We start from the raw sequence: 20,096 nt of genomic DNA on the forward strand, positions 1-20,096 counted from the left end.
AACAGGAAAATCCCATTACCTCCCAGTATCCCACAAGACTGCAGCCCTCCCTCTCATACAGAGACACAGCCCAGAGAGCAGGGAAAAACCTAGATCTTAAGCTCAAAGTGAGGGGAAACAGAGCTCTTAACAGATTGAACTAGAGAAGAGAAAGGACAGAAGAGAGGGTTAGAAATTGCACGGAGTTCTACTCAAGGCACCTCAGCTGACTTTTCTATTGCTCTCAGGAAAGCAGGAAAGCAGTGAGATTGTAGCACTCATCAGGAAACAAGACCAATTTTTACAAGAATCAGGACTCCCTGTCCATCTTACAGAACTATAAATCACTCTGTGCCTCATTCTAAGGGACCCGAAGCAACGGGAGCCTCCCAGAGAGTAAATTTATGCTGAATGTTTACAAAAACACATGGAATTATACACTGACCCTCTCCAAAATAATACAAGCAGTATCAGTAGATTTCAGGGACAGAGGAACTCACATTTCATATTTATTTATGTAGCAAATAATTATGCACCATTCTATAAATAACATCTTTCTTAAAAGATACTATGCCATCATTTGAAGCTGGTACACTCTGTAAAGAGTCTTGGTCTCCTTTATGAGGCATTTCACATCAACTATTCCAGGAAAATTTTACTTGCAATTTATCATCTCAACTAGTCAAGTTTATCTGCTGTGCAGGACATTTATGCATGATCTTGCAATGAATTTTCTTTTCCTGAAACAACAGCTCTCTTTGGTTTTGCTTTTTAGTTGAGACTACAGCAGTTTCATCATGGGCTTGATGATATAGAAGTTTATCAGATATTTTTCTTTAAGTAAAAGTTCCAAAACAAATAAATAACTATCAAATCACTGTGAACACATTCATATGTTTGCTGGAGGTTCAACAGAAGCTAGATGTATTGGAAACCTCCCTTTAATTAGTTCAATAAAAAAATAACTGAGAGGAAGCAATATGGAAAAGAAGAGAAATAATTTTCCAGACAATGCTTTCTTGCCTAATAAGATTTGAAGATCAGCACAAGTATACGATAACGGCTCAGGCAATTCTCATGGTGTTTTAAGTAGTGCAGTAATATGATTCCCATTATAGGCATCATGGATTTCTTCTATTATGTTCACTTTATAAATCATGTGTTGAAGTTTATTGAGACAGAGCTGGAGAGTTTGTATGCCTTGATGCAGTAATCTGTTAGCGAAGGTAGCCATCTGCTCTAGCCTGCTGCGAATTCAAATCTCACAAGTGTCTGTCAACTAGCTGAGCAGGAAATATAACTAATCTTAGTGAACATTTGGATATTAATTATGCTAGTTAGTGAACAAGGAGAGAAGTAATGAGATAATTTGCTTTATAAAGTTACACTTCCACAACATCTCTGAATACTGATCCAATTACTCTTGCCAGACCTGAACATGCAAAGAGAATAAATTTCCCCACTCTTCTTGACCCTAGCACTTGGGACAAGGTCTACATGATAGGTTAGCATTTCACTGTGCAAACTGGCACAGCTCCTACTAACACATCATTACATGTGAAACCTCTCATGCAAGCAAAATTAAAAGCAACTTTGGTCCCTTAGAGCTCTCCTTTAATAGCTGTTAAGTTTTGAGACAACTTCTTCCTGCAATGTGTTTATTTATAGTATAAGCAACTGAAGTTTAATTCCTCTGGTATTGGCTCTGGTTCACATCCAAAACTAGATCTAGTTCTGCTTATCTGCAGAAGTCTGCACATGTCATGTTGGTGTTACATCTCCAATGGAAACAGCTACATCATGCTGTATCCTGCCAGAAGGCTACAAAATAACAGTGCTTATTATTCTGTACATTTGCAAAATTATACTAAAAACCAGCTGCAAGGCCCCTGCACCTAAAAAAGTACAAATGGAACGGAATGGAATGGACTAGAGTTAGAATTAGAAATAGAATAGATTAGAAAAAACATTTTTGTGTGTGTTTTCTTTTACTCTTTTTCCCAGTCATAAGACAGGTGAAAAACACAAGAATTGTCTTGGGAGTTTTTTTCTGGTTAGATATATTGAGATAGTGTGCTTTAACTGCAAGCTAATTTTGCTTTTATTTCCAGTGGCACCCAGACTACTCCACAGCAGAATCCACACTAATTGAGATGTGCCTCTATTTGGGAAAAGCAAGACAGTCACATAAGGCCTCAGCTAAACATGGGATACATTGCCTTTACCAGCAAAGCCATGACCCTAAGCAGCAAAACCTGTACTGAAAAAAACTGTATTTTAAAAAAACCACAATGTACCTTAACATACACACATGTTCAGTTTTGTATGTTCAGTGTATTGTGAGACCATTTATACTGGCCAGTAGCACTTTGACTCTTATAGCACTACAGAGATATCCAACCACGCTGCCTTTACTCCTGAGTTAATTTGGTTAAATACAGTGTTTTAGATGGTTATCTCTTTTGTTGATAGGGATGTACATTTTAAAGGACAACAGCAGTTGATACAATCAGATAGCATACTCAAATACTTTTGTATACTGCCAGCATAGTAAGATTAGACTGTAGCATAAAGGGCCGTACAAGGTAGACATGACATCATCTTTCCACAAGTTTCATCTTGATATCTGTCAGACAGATTACTCCATGCCCCAAAGCTTGAAACATAATCTCTGTTCCAAACTTTGATAGAATTAATTATTATAACTCTGGATATCAGCAATAACCCTGCTAGTATCCGATTGATTTTTCAAGTTTGCTATATTCTTGGCCTTAACCTTCTGCAGCAATGAGTTTTACAGGCTGTATACAAGAGCCATTCTCTTTTACCAATTCTGGAATTTCTCACTGACATTCAAATTTATTCAGTACTCTCTTGTTTTGGTGGAACAGAGTAAAGAGAATTTCTGAATGATCTTTTTAAAAGACCACCTTGTTTTGCTTTTCAATTCTTCTTTCTTGTCATTAATCTATTCAAAGCTTTTCAATCTCTACAAAAATGGCAGGACAGAATCTGCTACTGAGAAGTTTAAAGTGTAATGTAGAGAGTAACACAGTTCAAGAGATGAAAGCATACACTAAAATCCATGTGTCTTATTATGCACTGGTATATAACAGCTATGTGCTTTCACTGCATACAGAATGAATTTTCTCATATTCAATGTGATTACACTTTATTCCTAGGAATAGGCAGCTCTGGATTAGAATAAGCAGTCACTTCCCTCACCCCAGCACAACTATACAGAACTAGAGACAAGCAGGACAAACTCATTTATGTCAGCTGAGTCTCTCCAAATACCATCTCATGCTTTAGGAGAAACAAACACTCCTTTAAGTAGGGTTTGTGGGGGGGCATTTACCTTCACAGACCATAACTAGTGCAAAAGGCTGGCCTGAAGCCATCAGACAGTGCAACTGTCAAGCATCACTAGTGAATGACTCACATCTTCCCTGTGCACAGCTGGGATTTCAGCAGCCACAAAACCAACACTTGGATGCCATTTTCAAAGGTTACTACTACATTTGGCTACACAACTGTCAACGGAAATTAACAAAATGAATGTGCCTAAATTTCTAGAGGGCTTACCAAGTCTTCATGCTGCTACTTATTACTTTCTACAGAAAACTTAAACTGGCCTTCCTAGAGCCAGACTGTCACTGAAAGCTGAAGGATATGATCTAATAGAGAAATAAAAACTCTAGTCTGTAACTCAGCTCTTAGCACCAAGAATACTTTAGCCAGTATACTTAAGAAACTTTTAAAAGAAGGCAGTCTTAAGCCAGAAGAAGCAAATCCATCATTACATCAAAGACAGTGTTTCACTATCTGCAGTTACAAAAATGTTTACAAAATTAATACCAGATTCACTTTTTCTGCTTCAACTTTCACCTGTTCAGTTCTGGGATTTGTTCAGCTGCTCAAAAACCTTAAAAAATTCTCCCAATATGGTCAATTAGCCTCACTAATACCTAAGAAATTACATGATGAAAGAATTAGTACCTGAGAGAGTACTGTAAATTCAATATTGCATTCATTTATGCCATCCTTCGCACACTAAGTCCCTGATTTTCATCAGCCTCTCAACAAACTCTCAGGAGTCTAGACATGATAGTGTCACTAAATGGTTTTCAATGTGGCCCATGGCATCTTCTTTTTGTTTGGCATGCTTTTGGAGGTCAATTTGTTGTGTGATAAGAACAAGAAAAAATGACAATTTTTTTTCTGCATCTGATTTTTAACCAGGTAATTTTAATCCTTACCTGAAATCCTTAACCATCTTTTAAACAAATATATCAGACACAGAACGATTAAATTAATACTGAGGCAGCAATCATCTATAAAACCGAACCATTCAAGGCAGACTACCAGAACCACTGATTTATAAAATATCCACTGCAATTCTTAGGTTACCGTGGTTCAAATCAGCCTACTTTCCTCACACAAGGTTCCAATTCAGTCTAGGGTTTTGGTTCTCCTGGATTGGCTTTTTCACTCTCGGGAGAAAACATACAACTAATTACACATCACTACAGTACAGCCTGGTAACAACCACTACTTGCACTGTCTGGAGCCTGAAAACGGGATGGTTGACAGCACAATTTGTTATGAACTGTCATACGGATCTGCAAATTGCAGAGGTCTTACTGGCTCAAAACAGGTTGTATCAATGTACAGAAAACAGACTTTTCTTGTATCATTTTATTTAAATTGTACCTTGTTTGAAAAGACAGTACTGTTTACAAATTCCAGAGGTCTTTTCCTAAGGGCTTTCAAGGGTATAAAAAAAACAGCAAGAAACTTTCTAGTAATTCTAGCTGTAAAGATAAGAGCTGTTGGAAATGTGATTCATCTCTTGTGTTTCACTTAACAAAAGCCTGCAGCCAACAAGCTCTGAGCCAGATTTCAGCCACTGGGGAAGTGGGCATGTTTCCACTGAAGTCTGCAGAATGAGAGGGTCAAAAAGCAGCCTGGTTGCCTCTTTAAAGGACTATAAAAGGATACCCCAAAAGTTTACATGCTAAGCATGAATTAAAGAAACATAATCGACTGTTTCCATTTCCTGTTGTATCACATTCACAGAATCAAAATGCTCAATACATAGAAGACTGCAGAAATCTCAGAGAAGTTGTTAACAAGATGACAAACACAAACATATTCAATGAAGATTAAAAAAATATGTTAGGCAAATAATATACAGAATTGACAGAAAAAAGGAACATTTAAAACAAATTTTGATCTTTCATTTATCCTGTGGAGCCCAAAGATCCCCATCTTCATTATTTTTCTAATTTAAAGTATGCTTTCCCAGAACAAATATGCTCTTACTTTGCCTTTGAACACTCCATCACTCCTTAACTAAAATTTTCACTAGAAGCAGACTTCATTACACAGAGCCAGCACATGCCACAGCAAAGACCACAAGACTTGCTAACTCATCTTCACAACCACAGCAACAAGCTCCGTCTTCACAGAACTGTCACTCCATCCAGGGCTTCAAACGCCATCATGAATGCAGTGCAGCCAAAATCCACCAACAGATGATCACCTGCACAAATTCATTTGGACACCAAGTTGTCATCTACAGTCAACCTGCACAGAAGCTCTGAAAGCTGCTGTTGCTATTTCAAACCAGATGAAGGGCTTACATTTCCAAGGTTTACATCAGCTCCTTAACTGTTGCCCAGGACCTTTCCTTTACGACCCCTAGCCGTAACCTGGATTCTAATAGGAATGTGCTGAATAAAATAGGATCTTGCAGCACCTGACCTGGTCCCCAGTAATAATATAAACAGTTTGTCTGCAAGAATTTTGAGATGATGTTTTTTTATAGAGGCCATCAACCTTATCAACAATTACCTCGCTAGCAATATAATGAAAGTGCCCAACTATGTTCTCTGAATGGCTAAGGAAATTAAATTACACCTGGAGAAGCTGTTCTAACCTGTCATTTAAGCTTCAGTTGATCCACAATGACTTTCAAAAGAAAACCAAGGCAGGTTGGGCTGAATATATCAACCACAAGCTTAACAGATGAACTGAGAGCTAAACAGCCTTTTCAGTGTAAGTTAATGAGGCCCAAACTAGCTTTTGCAAACCTCTGAAACATGGCTTATTCACAAAGTGTATATAATGCAGCTGTAATTCCTGTATTGTTATCCGTGGAATTTCATGTGTGTCCAGAAAATACTCAAAATAATGCTGACCTGTCTAATGTAGCAACATGATAAACAAGTGATCCTGAAACAGGAATATCTTCGGAGAATAGCATAAAGAAGTAAAATGATGGGTTTCACTTTTGGCACCAAGTATACCATATGCCAAGCATATTACTGACGGGATGCTTTGAAGAAAGTTTTCCCCTTTCAAAGAAACCAGCACTTTCTTTAGACTTCAGGACAGAGTTATCTAGTCATCAGTCTTCACCTAGATAGAACAAAGTTAGAATACCACCAGAAAAGTGTAAAAGAGCTGTTCTCCTTAGCAGATCAGTACTCCACACTTATACAGATGTGTCAAGCCAGGCACAGAGAGTACCTCTGTAAACCTGCACAACGTAATGAGTTTAGAGACAACACTTGAGTGATCCAGACACACTTCTTTCCCTTGGACAATGCTTTACTTCTTCCTATTTCTAACTTACTTTGTATTACAAATTGCCTTCACTGAAATTAAAGCAGAACTTGAATCAGAATTATCAAACAAAAATCAGGGTTTTTTTTAATATGAGACATTCATGTATGTCACATGCAGCTCAACTATCATCATTCACAATCCCTGACTTATGTAGATGGTCATGTCTAAACATCTGTATGAAAGCTGATGATTGATTCACAAATAGATAAATATTGCATGTTCAGAAGGAAGTTATGTACGTATCTTTGAAAATTAGATTCCTGTTGCCTTTTCAACATCCATAAATTATTGGTTTTGTCCACTTAAAAGCCAGAAAGTTCTTTTAATTAAGTTCGGAAAAATCTGACTTGTGGTGGCCTACTCCCTCCCTAGCCTTGGCCACTCCGTCGGTTTCTCCCTATTTGTTCTTGTACCCCAACTCCGCCCAGGGACTGCCCCTGGGCCCCAGACAAAACCATCCCATACTCAGCCCACGTGGTCTCTCTACCTCTGAACATCATGGGGACACGATGTGATTAAAGCCATCTCACACCCTCATGAGAGACCCTTCTCTACCTTCTTTACCATCCAGTGTGTTGTAACGCTGCTGGCTGCTGGAGCCAGATCGCAGGGCTGTCCAAAATGGACTCTGGGGTGCGATTAATCACATGGTCCTAGGAAACCCTTGCTGAGCTTTTGGGCCGCAGCAGCCTGCTAGGCAGAGTCCAGTGGTTACAACTTGACTCAACTTGAGAGCAACAGTGAAACCCAATTACTGTCAAAGTCTTGCAAAAAATGAAGTTTTTCACATGGCCCATGATCACAGATAAGAATTAAAACTCTTACAGAGAAAATAAGAACAGTTTGCCACCACACATCATGCACCACATCTAGTCCTTGTGCCAAAATAAACAACACAGCTAGAGAATCCATGAATATTCTGAAAGGTAAACACTGAGAACATTTAAGACTTTTTTAAACTCACTTAATTCTACCTGTAATATTCTCCTTCTAATAGTCTTATCTGTGAAATCTGGCTGATAGTGGAAAAAAAAGTCAACACCCACTGGATTATGCCTTTGCTTGTGGTTTTAGACTGCATTGTACTGTAATTGCCTAAGATCTAATGCTTATTTTACTGGCTCATTAATACTACAAATCTTTTCTGTAAATTCAAAGAAACAAATGTGTCAATCCTTCAGTTTTCCTTTTTACTTCCTTAGGATTTATAACCACCTGCCTCCAGCCTGGTATTACCATTTACTTATTTACCTCTAGCACAAAAGAAAAAAAAATCACCAGAAACAGACTTAAATGAAGCTAGACCCACTTCCAGTCCATTTTCAGTCATCTGAGCAATTGCCTGTTAAAAATCATGGGTTTCCCCAACAAGCAGGAAAGTGGGCAAGCTGTTACTTTAGCTTGAAATTCTACATTACAACTTCTAAAATTTTGTCAGTCATACACAAGTAGCAGCACTAAGAGCAGCACCACGGTACTTTGTGTGCAAGAGATGAGACAAGCAAAGAATGTGAACATTCATTAAATCCCATAGTACTTAGACCAGACAACAGTTCTGCTGACCGGCTGCAGATGTAAACAGCCAGCCAATCCGAACACACCGTAGTGATATGTAAAGCAAACTAGCAAAGGGAACTGATCTGCGACATTGCTCAGTAGATTGCAGCTAGCATGTGTGATCAGTGACAAGAAAGAAGGCACCTAAAGAAACAATATACGATAAAAAAGCATCCAAAGCTGGTACAGTAAGCAAAATTGAAAGACAGATTAAGCACCACATCTGCATATACAAATCCAAATTGGCCAGATAAGGCAAAATGCCATTACCAGACTGAGAAGCAAAGCAACACAAAATCTGCATAGGACTGTAGAGACAGCTGTAGAAGCCACATCTTTTCCCAAAACACCACAAGATAAAAAGATTTATTTCAGTATCACTGAAATCAATGATAACGGCTCAGCAACTGAATGTCTACCAGAGGATGCAAGCAACACATAAACAATCAGTCCCAAGGACGTGGTCTTGCCTTCTTGGCATTCAAGAGATCTGCAGACTGACAGTCTTTTCAGTGACCTTACCCAAGGCACAGAACATGCCTCACTTCCAAGGACTTAAGACACTAGTGGTAATAGCCACTAGAGCTTAGAAGCACTAATAGGAATGAAGTGTTTACTCATATAGTTCTCTTTATTGATTTTCTAATGCTATTTATCAAAAGAAAACAGAAGAAGTTATCCCAGGTGGTGGTGCCATCCATGCTGTACAGACAACTGGCAAATGCTGTTAAAATTGCAAAACTGTACACCACCATTTGTATACACAAAAGGCTCTACTACTGTGGTAGATGCAACGTGAAAACCTTTGACATAGTAATTACATGTGAACCTAAAACTTAGAAGAATCTGATAATTTTCATCATACCTACATAGATTACAAATGCAGTTGGAAAAATAATTACTGATTGACACTTCTAATATTGCAGCTGGAAAGGATCTTCTAGGTAGTGAGCATACTTGACTTTAAACCTCAAGAAAATACATCACAAAGCTGATGACATCTAAATTGCAATCAATCTTTAATCAGCACATTATTGAACACTTCCACCATACAAACAGTTAGCAAAGTACCACAGAAATCTGCTAATTTTCTCATCAATTACCTACAAACCAAAGCCCTTTGATTAAGAAACCACAGTGGCCGCTAGCTACTTCCCAGCAAGAGATTTATTTACAGCACACAGCAGAAAGACATCCTATTACCAAAACATTTATCAAGTACTATCACATATAGGCCTCTTACTATAATACTATGAAGTAATTAGTAACATCTGAACACAAAGAAGAGTGCACATTTGATTCGTTTATTAAAAAAAAAAAAACAAGAAAACCAAACAAATTCAACAAGGATATGAAATGAAACCATTTCATTAGCCGAGAAAATTAAAAAAGCAGAGAAAAGGTTTTATTAAAAAAATGAGGAAGCCTACATGCCCAAAAATTTCTCTTCACGTCAAAGGGAGCTAAGAAGCGTCACATAATTCACAGGAGAAAAAAAATCAATATATCAAAAGCTGAATTTCTCTTCTATTTCAGTACTACCTATTAGCCTCTCAGAAGGTTCTGGAAATGAAATAAACCAGCTTCATTAGTGGTTTTGTTTTGAAACTAAGTCTTGTCCTTTTAAATACAGAAAAATATCTGCAAAGGTACTGAAATCAAGAGCCATGCACTGGATTTTTCAGATAACTTCCAGAACACAGCCCACCAATATTGCCATTCCTCTTCACCTGGGATTCTCTACTCTATGTTTAGGAAAAAGATGTGTTGTCATCCTTATTAAAAATCTATATCCTGCATTGGTTCATTTTGAAAAAGGTAAATGAAGAGGAAACAGCTGCTAAAAGGGGAAAAAAAGAGGAGGAAAAATGATGTAATATTTAGTGATATTTGGACCCTGTACACTAACAAAAAATGATTTGTAGGCATGTGCTGGCATCTACTCAGATTGTCAATACAATGCATGTTTTCCGTACGCAAATTACGCATACTGCAAACTCCAGTCTAAACGTTGTATATACTCACCTTCCCTCCCCTCCTCCTCCTCCTCTAGTTGGAAGTACCACCTTCCCTTCTCATGACACGTATTTTAGTCAAGATATGCCCACAGGTTGCACGCATGTGTATACACATATGCACCTACACAGCATTCAGGGCCCAGAGACGAGCCTGTTTTGGCTGCAGATGGTTAAGAAATCAGGGGAAAGAACTAATCCCCCACAGGTTTAATTCTGGGTATTAAACATCAAAAGTTTTCAGAGGAAAACCCTAGCTACCTGGTAGCTTCTAGATGTGCCAGCCAGGAATGTTACAAAATGTGCTGGAGTTTCTCTTTTTCAATAATTGATCTCAGTCCAACAGCCAACCTCTCTACACCCAACACATTAATCTACCTCCTAGTCCATCCAGCTGGAGCAGAAAGTTGGGTCCATTTAGCTCAGCTAGGTATTGTATCTCCCATTTCACATAAATAAGATCCTGGAGCACACAAGACTAACTGTGCAGCTCACAAGACTCCCTGAACAGGTGGGGTTTTTTTTGATTGCACCAGACACTAACACCATTTCTGCCACCATGCCTGGTCCCAGAAAGAAGGTCGACACAAGACCAACAGTGGCGACAATATGTGGCCACAAAACACATTATCAACACTAAATGCTGCACTTCATGGGCCTGCAGTGTCCCCTACCACAGCTGGTTTTTGCTGGCAGCTGCTATCAGAGCATGCCACACCCTCCACACAGGCAATGGAGAAAAGGACACTCAATGGGCAAAGATGGAAGGAGAAAAGGTGTAATTTCTCCTAATGTTCACATTGACTTATAGCTTTTCCTATCTAAATCAGCCCTCCATGAGGATCTCCTTGCTCCCCTTCCTTCCTGTGTGCCTGCTGCTGGGGATACCAGATTCCCACTCTGCTTCCAGAGCCCAGCAGATGTGACATCATGTTAGAAACACTCCATCTCTGCCCCTAATACACAGAGGAGAAAAAATCTCCAGCTACTGAGTGAAACCTTTCCCCAGCTGTCCCAGGACAATTTGTAGGCAGCAAAGTGGTATATAAAAAAGGTAAGGAGATGGCCTTATTGTTATATAACTTTTCCATTTTTTTCTAGATCAATGTATCTGAAAACAATATGCTCCAATATGTCACAGACCTAAGCTTGATATAACTCTCTGGTATAGCCTCTAAAGTGAACTCAGTAGAGTTTTATTTGCATGAGGAACATAGCTATTGCTAATTTGTCTCAAGTAGCATGCAGTTCTGAATTTTCTTCCTATGGTCCTAGTACTAGTATTTTTGAAGAAAAACAAAGACTTCATTAACCATAAATACCTGAAAAAAATTCAAGAAGGTAAAATTGAGCTATGAATGTCTATTGAGCTTGGAAACACTAATATTTAGTTCAACACAGGCACATGCGTTCTATATAATACTTGTGTGTTATCCATAACCAGTATTCTGTTTCCCTGCACTTGAATAATGGTACATTCTTAAAGGATCAAGAGAAGAACGAACAGCTTCACATGAACAGGTGAAGGGCCTTGAAGGGAAGCCATATGAGGAGTGACTGAGGTCACTTGGTTTGTTTAGCCTGGAGGATACTGAGGGGAGACCTCACTGGGGTCTTCAAATTCCTCACAAAGGGAAGAGGAGGGGCAAGCACTGATCTCTTCACACTCATTATCAATGACAGGACTCAAGGAGATTGTATGAAGATGAGTTGGGGGAGTTCAGGCTGGATATCAGGAGAGTGGTTGGGCACTGGAACAGGCTCCCCATGGAACTGGTCCCAGCACCAACCCTGTAGGAGTTCAACAGGCATTTGGACAATGCTCTTGAGCACAAGGTATTACTCTTGGGGTGTTCTGTGCAGGGCCAGGAATTGGACTCCATGATCCTAATGGGTCCCTCTCAACTCAGCATATTCTGTGATTCTGTGATTCTATGAAGTTCCCAGAATTATTCCATGTGGGGAAAAGACCACTGAGTGGTTAATATCTCCACTGAAAACTTAGAGCATTGTTGTCATCCTGAGAAGTACCTTGTAAAAAAGCATTTTTGTTTTTCCTGGCTCACAAAAATTTAGCAGTAGTTTTATGTTAAAAGAATATTACCGCAGTTCGGGACCTTCATATCCAGCAAGGCTGTCCTCTTATTGTTGTCATCTATGCAATATAAGTCCTGAATTTCTGTGGAAAACTTGGTCTCATGAAATTTCTTGATCCACATGATTTCACAGGAACACTTGAATGGATTGTCTACCAATATCCTACAGGAAAAAACATCAATTTAGAAGGCAGAATGTATCATGCATAAAAAATAAATGAGGGGCGGAGGCCTCTAAGCATTCAGCTGGGTGAAAATACAAGTTGAATCCTTTAGTTAGGAAGGTTAAGGAAGGCAAGTTGAAGCCTTTCATTAAGCAGCATAACACATGTGCCCTTGGTAAACTCAGTGCAATGTAAGCTGCCAAGCTGGTAACAGTTCCATGTAGGGAATTAAGCTCTGCATGCACTGAGGACCCAGAATATCAAAGGCAGAAGAGATCACACAGGGGATGTGGCTGCTATTTCCAATTCATCAGTGTAAATCAGGAGCACGTGGAGAGTGGCCACTCAAGAAGCCCCATTTTATTTCAGAAATCAAGAAAAGATTAGAATTCTTCTCTTCTACACCTGGGTCACCGCTCAGTTATCTCAGAAATGGTTTATTGCTGTGGGGTGGTAAATTCTTTATGAAGTCAAACAGTTTTGGATTATACACATACTCTTACAAATTTTAATCACAAAAAAGGATTGTACCTAATCTTTAAAATTCATCTGCTACAACACTCTAGAAAAATCTCACACTAAAACCACAGGCAATGTCATGAAGAAATACAAGTGAAAACCAGAAATTGATACAGTACACTGCATGGAATTTAAACCACAGCAAACTTACCAAATTCTAGTTTTAAAATTTAATAAAACTACACAACAATGGCATGCAATTACATGCAAGTTAAATATGAACAGAAATATATCTACCTAAACAGTGGCCAGTTATTTTTTTCTTCTACTGGCATACAAGAGATCTAATAAAGTGTGTGCGCAAGTGTCTGTTTAAGGCATTTCATTACCAGGAGAACAATCATTCTTAACAAAGTTTCATGGGTATTTTCGACATACAGAAGCTCAAGTTTCTTACAGAATCTATGCTCATAAATGCCTCCTGAAGACATTAAGTGTGCAAATCATGAAAAAAATCATCTTATCAGAGCCATAACCTGTTCCCCCAAAAGCCATTTCAAGTTCTTTGAGGAGAAACAACTGCAGGGGTCCATAAACGTGTTTGAAGAAGAAATTTGTATTCACAGAAGTCATCCACTGGACTTCAGCACCACCACAGCATGGACAAAAATTGTTTGTGTGAGACATACTATGAACATGATTCCTTGGCTCAAAGCCTATGACGTGGTTTTTCAAAACAGTGAGATTTACTTCCATCTTCTGTTACATCCTATAGCTTCCTGGTAAAGAGAAATTTCACTTGACCAATGGCTGAGCAGTCTTCTTCTACTGTTTTACTTTGTGCTAAACCCATCTAGGGAGTTAGACACATCATTGGCAGGATGCTGGCTGCATAATGACCCTCCACAGACACTTTTGTGAAAAAAAAAATCTGACCTATGTAAAGCAAATGTTTGCTCTAATTTTACAGCTGCAGTTCATTTGTTCTAGAAGAAACCTTTCAAAGTGGCATCTCCTTCTCTGTAATACCTGGTGAATATCCTCTACTACACGTTATCCTAAACTGCTCATCCCTTTATGTTTTGATTTGCAAGAGTACCAACAAGACAAATATACTTGTTTGTCAGATTTAGGGGAAGTTCCTCAGAAGCTATTTATGGCAACGTTCATATCCCAGATTCACCTATCAACACTCTCCCTTCCTTCCTGTTTCTGATCTTCCAGCTATGTATTAACCACTTATCAACAGAATTATTCAACAATACTGATTATATCACTGCTTGTCCTCCTTTCAGGCTCTGCTTTTATCCCTCCACTTTCTTTTCCTCATTTCCCCCACATCTGTTTATCTCATTTCATCACAACATCTGTTTGAGTAACTTCAGTTTGTCTAGTCCTACACTCCCTTTCCCAAGCACACAACACTCTACCTCATCCCCTTTTTCTCTCAACTTGTGCCTCATCATGCATTGCCTCCATACCTCAAATACTACTCTGTTTAACCTTCACACTACCTACTTTTCCCATGTCTGGCTCACTCCCACTACCTTTGCCCTGCTTCTTCATGCAGAAGCAACAGAACAACAAAAGGCATGGAGCTTTTTGAGAGCTTTGCAACTAGAGAGAGCTTTGCAACTACCTAGTCTCTTCACTAAAGAGCTCAGCGACTGTCAAGTTATGAAAGAAAACTCGAATGAGCAGTGTTCCCTGGACCATAAAGAAAATAATTATACCAACCTAATACTCAACAAAATATACCTAAGGGGCATAACCTCTTTTTGTGGCACTAAGATTTGCTCATTTCACTTCTCACATGCTGAAGTTCACCAGAAGAGGGCTAGGATAGCACATCTGGTGCTTCTTACTTGGCACTTTGGACAACTTCTGACTCTGCTCTGAGATCCAGGAGAGCAACCTCCCTCTCCTCTGCAGCCCCAACTCTCTCAGACCTCCTCCAGGCTCTCTGCATATTAGCAGAGAGTACACAGGATGACCAAAATTTTGGAGCATACATCAATAAGAAAATCGTTGTATATTAAAGAGAATAAAAATGTTAATATTGAAACAATCAATGAATTAATGTTTACCAGTGCTTTCATTGCTAAACGATTATATAAAGCACAGTGCAACTCAAGAATTTGAGAAAATAAAAATACTCTTCAACAGCCAGCCACAAGCATACAAGCTGTGTGGCCACTATAAGAATATGAGAGAATCTCCACATGAAGATCTTCAAAAGACTGTATTTTCACTAGGTTCAGATACTTAATATGAACACCAGTAGTTTTGTGTGAAGTAATCACATAATAAAATATCTTAAAGCTGAAGGAAGAGGCTATTTCGACCTCTACATTATTTTAAAATATATACCTAACCTTCTTGAAGTCCTGGAATAAAAATTTCTCTGCACTTAAGTGTCCTGCATTGATGCTTTTTTTGGACCAGAATTTCACACCTAATTCCTGATGGACTTCTACCTTTACGAGAACAAACTTCGAACTGTTATTCTTCCATTCCAGCCAAAAATGAACTTGTATTTCAAGAAATGACAACTTACAGATCAGACAAACCCAGATGGCGAAAAGGCTTCTTGGACAAACTTGAGAGCTTGTTTCTGGACAAATTGCTATGTCAAAAGAGAAACATTGCATTAATTAGAATTGCTTATTCTTACACTAAAAATACAGTTTGTGTCTCTTGAAAAAGTAATTAAGAACTTGAACCAGCTCTAAAAGTCCTTTGACTTCAGTTGTAAAAGGATAATGTTCAGTCTTACTTTATGGTTTGAAGGATTTCAAGAGCTTGAATTCAGTCAGCATCTAACATCAAATACATTCAAAATCAAACTCAACAGGGATCAATATTTTCACTTTTAGCACGTTGTCAGTTGTAGAAAAGCAGCAGATTTAACTGTGTGTCAAAAGTATTTTGTAAAGTCCAGGTGTTAATTATATGCTCAATTTATTCATGTGAAATGGGTGTATCCCTTTCTTTGATGCTGCACCAAACTCTGTACTCATGTAAGCCCTCCTCACATGCTAGCACACATCCACGTAAGAGCTTTTTAGTTGTTCTTTTCAAATTGCATGTGCAATATGCACCCACACGGAAGATCAAAAGGAAAACTGTAAAATGCCTATATTGGGCTTTTTTATGTCAATTAAGCATTTATGGTTTCCAGTGGTAATTAAGTGGAAGGTCCTCTCCCATTATGCAGAGCAAAGAAATGTTTATCTGAATCAGAAATACTCCTCCCCTCATAAGCTTACAAAACTGCTTTCTCCACCTCAAAGCAAAATAATGCTGTTTTTGTACAGTCTTATCAGTCTACCGATTTAAGATAGTGAGAGCAATAAACTGCTTAACTGCCAGCAGTAAAGTGCAAATCAGTGCTATGAGCCAAAATACCATGAGTTTTATGTGGTATTATAAAGGCGCCTTAGGGGCTCCACACTAAAGTTGCATTGCATTTAAAACCAGGGATTAAATATCTTCTTTTTTTTAATCTGACTAAAGAACACAGTGTCCGCTTCCCAACTTTCAGTCACTGAACTTTGAGTACAAGACAATTTTCACATAAATTATAAGTTGGATCTTCTACAAATGTTTAAACCAGAATTAAAGAGATTATATTTATATTTCATCACTGATTCCTTCTGGCAAACAAGAGCCTGAAGTTTACAAACTGACTGGTCCTCATGTGTGAGAGCAAAACAGAGGAGCTACTATTTCATTAGTCAGGTGAATTGCACTGCCCTATGGCAGATGCTGGTGGAAATGTCTCATGGACCCTGATGGGATAAATCAACATTAAAGCACAATTTGCATATAGAACAGAAGTTGTGTTTAAGCAAAAACTGTCACTATGTGTTTTTTCCTCGTATGCATATGCTCTGTGTTGGGAGGTTGAATAAAAGAAGCTGGATCCTCATACTGACTTGGGCTTTTGCCTCCAGCATGGTGCAACATCAAACCCTCTCCCTCCATGGGCAACTCTTCACTCACCACGCAGGAGAATCCCTCCTGTTCCCACACTGACAAGCAGCACAGGTGGAGGGTCCTGTGGTACTGCCAAAGAAGGCATGCACCTGCCCCTCCTACCTGCAGAGCAAATAAATCCTACCTTTCCCAAAAGACAACCAGATACACAGTGGGCTTTACCTGCAGACCACTGCTATAAATGTATCGCCTTAAGAAATACTTTGACAGTAAATTTAATTTTCTATATATTTTTTATAAAGTGAGCACTTTTCATTGACCACAGAGATGCCTACCATTGTCTCTTTAATTCATGCTAAGTGAAAAAAAAATCACTGCCAGGTTTATTTTGAAGTAGTTAATGATCACACTTCCACTTTCATGGAAAGAGAATATTAATTAATTCCCCAATTCAACTACACATAAAAGGACCATGGTGAGCAGCCCAAAGAAAATTCATCTGAGGTTCTAAAGAGTTTTTTTCTTATAGAAAAAAAAGTCAGGAGTACAGAGCCTGGCTCCAAAGCTAAACTCAAGGGGAGGACCCAAATTCAATCAAAGCATGCCTGTATTTTACATGAAAATATCAAGCTCACTTTAAACTTGCTAGCCCTAATTCAGCTAAAAGCAAACCAGTGGCAATATGAGTAGAACAAAACCAGACTGAGAAGCTGCACAAAGATTTACAGAGCTAGCAACATGGGGACAGTTCTATCATCTGTAGTGCTTCTGAAAAGGGAAGGCAAGAAAGAGGAGGGAACAGATCTAAGGAGAATTGGGGGGAAGAGGTGAAGAAATGGCCATTTTGCTGCACTCAGTCCTGCTCCACAGGCAGCAGCCTGCTCTGCCTATGGCTGGAACCAGCCCTGTGTGCAAGCAAGGGTAAATCTGCAGCAAGGTTGGTCTCAAATGGTTTCCTTTGGTTGCCTTACCTAAACCTGAACAGTGTAGACATACAAACACATTTTAATACCTGGAGTTGTATATATACACTACACTCACAATCTTTGATTTAGCAATACTCTTAGATGCAGCCTGGCAGGTAACAACAACTATTTTTGAAAGTTTTTGTAAATTGGCACTTGCTGCAAAATGTTTTCACATTTAAAGGCACTGACAATACACAACGTGTGTGTATTACACAGATCCATTAAATTACTGTTAGCAGCACATAAGTTTATTAACTACAGCACTACTAAAACAAGACTGTTGGCTAACTTGAGTCTATGAGCAGTGAAAACACCAGAATTAGATGAGCAAGGCTATTAATTACTTTAGTAGCATCTATTAGGACATTTATTTTCCTATTGTTTATGTTATTACTCAAATCTTTTCACGATAGATAACTTCCAAAAGATACCTGGACTACATAAGCTTTCCCAAGGAAACAAGGAAATGACAAAAAAGGGATTAAGGAAATGTGTGTTAATAAGTTTATTTTAAACTGATACTCTTGTATGATTCATAAAATAAATACTACTTTCATATAATATAGCTCCTTAACTACATCAAATGATTTTTCATAGAATAAAAAAGAAAGCTGTAACAGTATCATAGCAAAATTAATGCTTATACAGTTACATCAATCTTCAGAAAAATGCTTTTGGTTTTCTTTATGGGATAGTAAAAAATTTGTTCCAAAATAAAACAAAAGACTTCTCAAAGACCTGTACTCATAGATTACCCTTGCAAAACAAAGTTATTTTAGCTCTTAATAGTCTTCACTGTCCCAACCACAACAGGAGCTATACTTCCTTGATAAGTAGTCAACAGGATTTTTATTGCTGATGACAACAGGCCATGGTTCACTGGGGCTTTCAGAAACCTTTTAATGTGCATAATGACTTGCCAAAGAAAACAAACAAATGCATTCTGCAGGGATAACAGATTAGCCTTGGTAAAAAATACCTCCATACTTACTGCTTTGTCCTGTGCATCTAGAGCAGCTGGTGCTACTTAATATTTTCCATCTTATCTAGGTTTATCCTATGTCTGCTAACATGACTAAATCCCCACCAAAAGAAAACATAGTACGAGACTGGATAAGCTCCTGGTTCATAATGTAAGGATTCTGCATAAAGAATTCATCTACATCAACAGAAGAGATGTAAAGTCAGTCTAATTTGTTTCTAACAAGGAGCTTCATGAGTTACAGCTCTAACAAAGTCTGCTTACCAGCAGATACGTTTTCCCAGTTTGATTGCATGCTCCAGCAGCAGCTCTTCCTATGGCTGAAACATTTTAAAGGCATCTTATCCCAGTGGGTTCTGTAAAGCCTAGCAGCTCACATATGTACAGTGATACTTTTCCCTTAAGTGGTAATGTTAATAGGATCTCTCTGTTCTGTTCAATGGTCAGTTTTCTGAAAACTTTTTTTTACCTGAGTAACTTTTGGTTAGAAGCAACCACTGGAGACAAACACACTTTGTGACTGCATAAAACCCATTTCCCTAAGGCAACAGGCAAAAAAGCCTCTCAAGAGGATCCTACCAGTTGCTGCACTTTCTGTGGTGTTCATCTGCCCAGACAGCTGAGAAGGTCTTCCAAAACTCTATTAATCTTGCTCCAAACTAAACTCATTACTTCTCACACTGTACTCATGGTCATGGAGAGAACTGATAGCTTTCCTCATCATAATTACTCTTCATTTAAAGATAAGATGAGCACAGAAGCATAGAATCATTGAATAATTTGGGTTGGAAGGGACCTTTAAAGTTAATCTAGTTCCAGCTCTCCTGCCATGGGCAGGGCTGTCTTCAACTAGACCAGCTTGCTCAGAGCTCTGTCCAACCTCAACCTGAATGCTTCCAGGGCTGGGGCATCCACCATGTCTCTGGGCAACCTGTGCCAGCATTTCAGCAGCCTTTTTGTAAAAAACTTCTTCCTTGTATGTAATCTAAATCAACCCTCTTTCATTTTCAAATCATTATTCTTTGTCCTATTGCAATGATGTATGTTCCTTTTCAATCTTCTCTTTATTGCACTGAACATACTCAGGCTCTAAGCCTCCTTATATTATTTGCTTTACAGGCTCCTTATGGTTCCTTTGCTCTTCTCTGTAGCATCTTCAAGATGAGTAGATTCAGTGTCCTAATCTATATACAGTATTCCAATAGATTCCCCCCCAGCAGCTAAGGTAATGGGGAAAAGATGTAAAAATGTACCACAGAATTCCTTTTGATCCCAGACTTGAATTTGCTTTGTTCTGCCTCATT

General features: G+C 38.6%; 1 protein-coding gene across 6 annotated transcripts in view; it reads right to left on the minus strand.

The window, feature by feature from the left end:
- The window catches only part of NTRK2 (neurotrophic receptor tyrosine kinase 2), a 200,512-nt gene that overhangs the window by 159,486 nt on the left and 20,930 nt on the right, over positions 1-20,096 (minus strand). For all 6 annotated transcript variants that reach the window (XM_048291143.1, XM_048291148.1, XM_048291144.1 and 3 more), the window contains exons 4-5: positions 15,461-15,529; positions 12,289-12,443 (exon numbers count right to left, since the gene is read on the minus strand). In XM_048291143.1, the coding sequence (XP_048147100.1) occupies positions 12,289-12,443; positions 15,461-15,529 (224 nt within the window). The remainder of the gene's footprint in view (positions 1-12,288; positions 12,444-15,460; positions 15,530-20,096) is intronic.

The sequence above is a fragment of the Corvus hawaiiensis genome, chromosome Z (genome assembly GCF_020740725.1).
Source record: "Corvus hawaiiensis isolate bCorHaw1 chromosome Z, bCorHaw1.pri.cur, whole genome shotgun sequence".
Classification (NCBI taxonomy): Eukaryota; Metazoa; Chordata; class Aves; order Passeriformes; family Corvidae; genus Corvus; species Corvus hawaiiensis.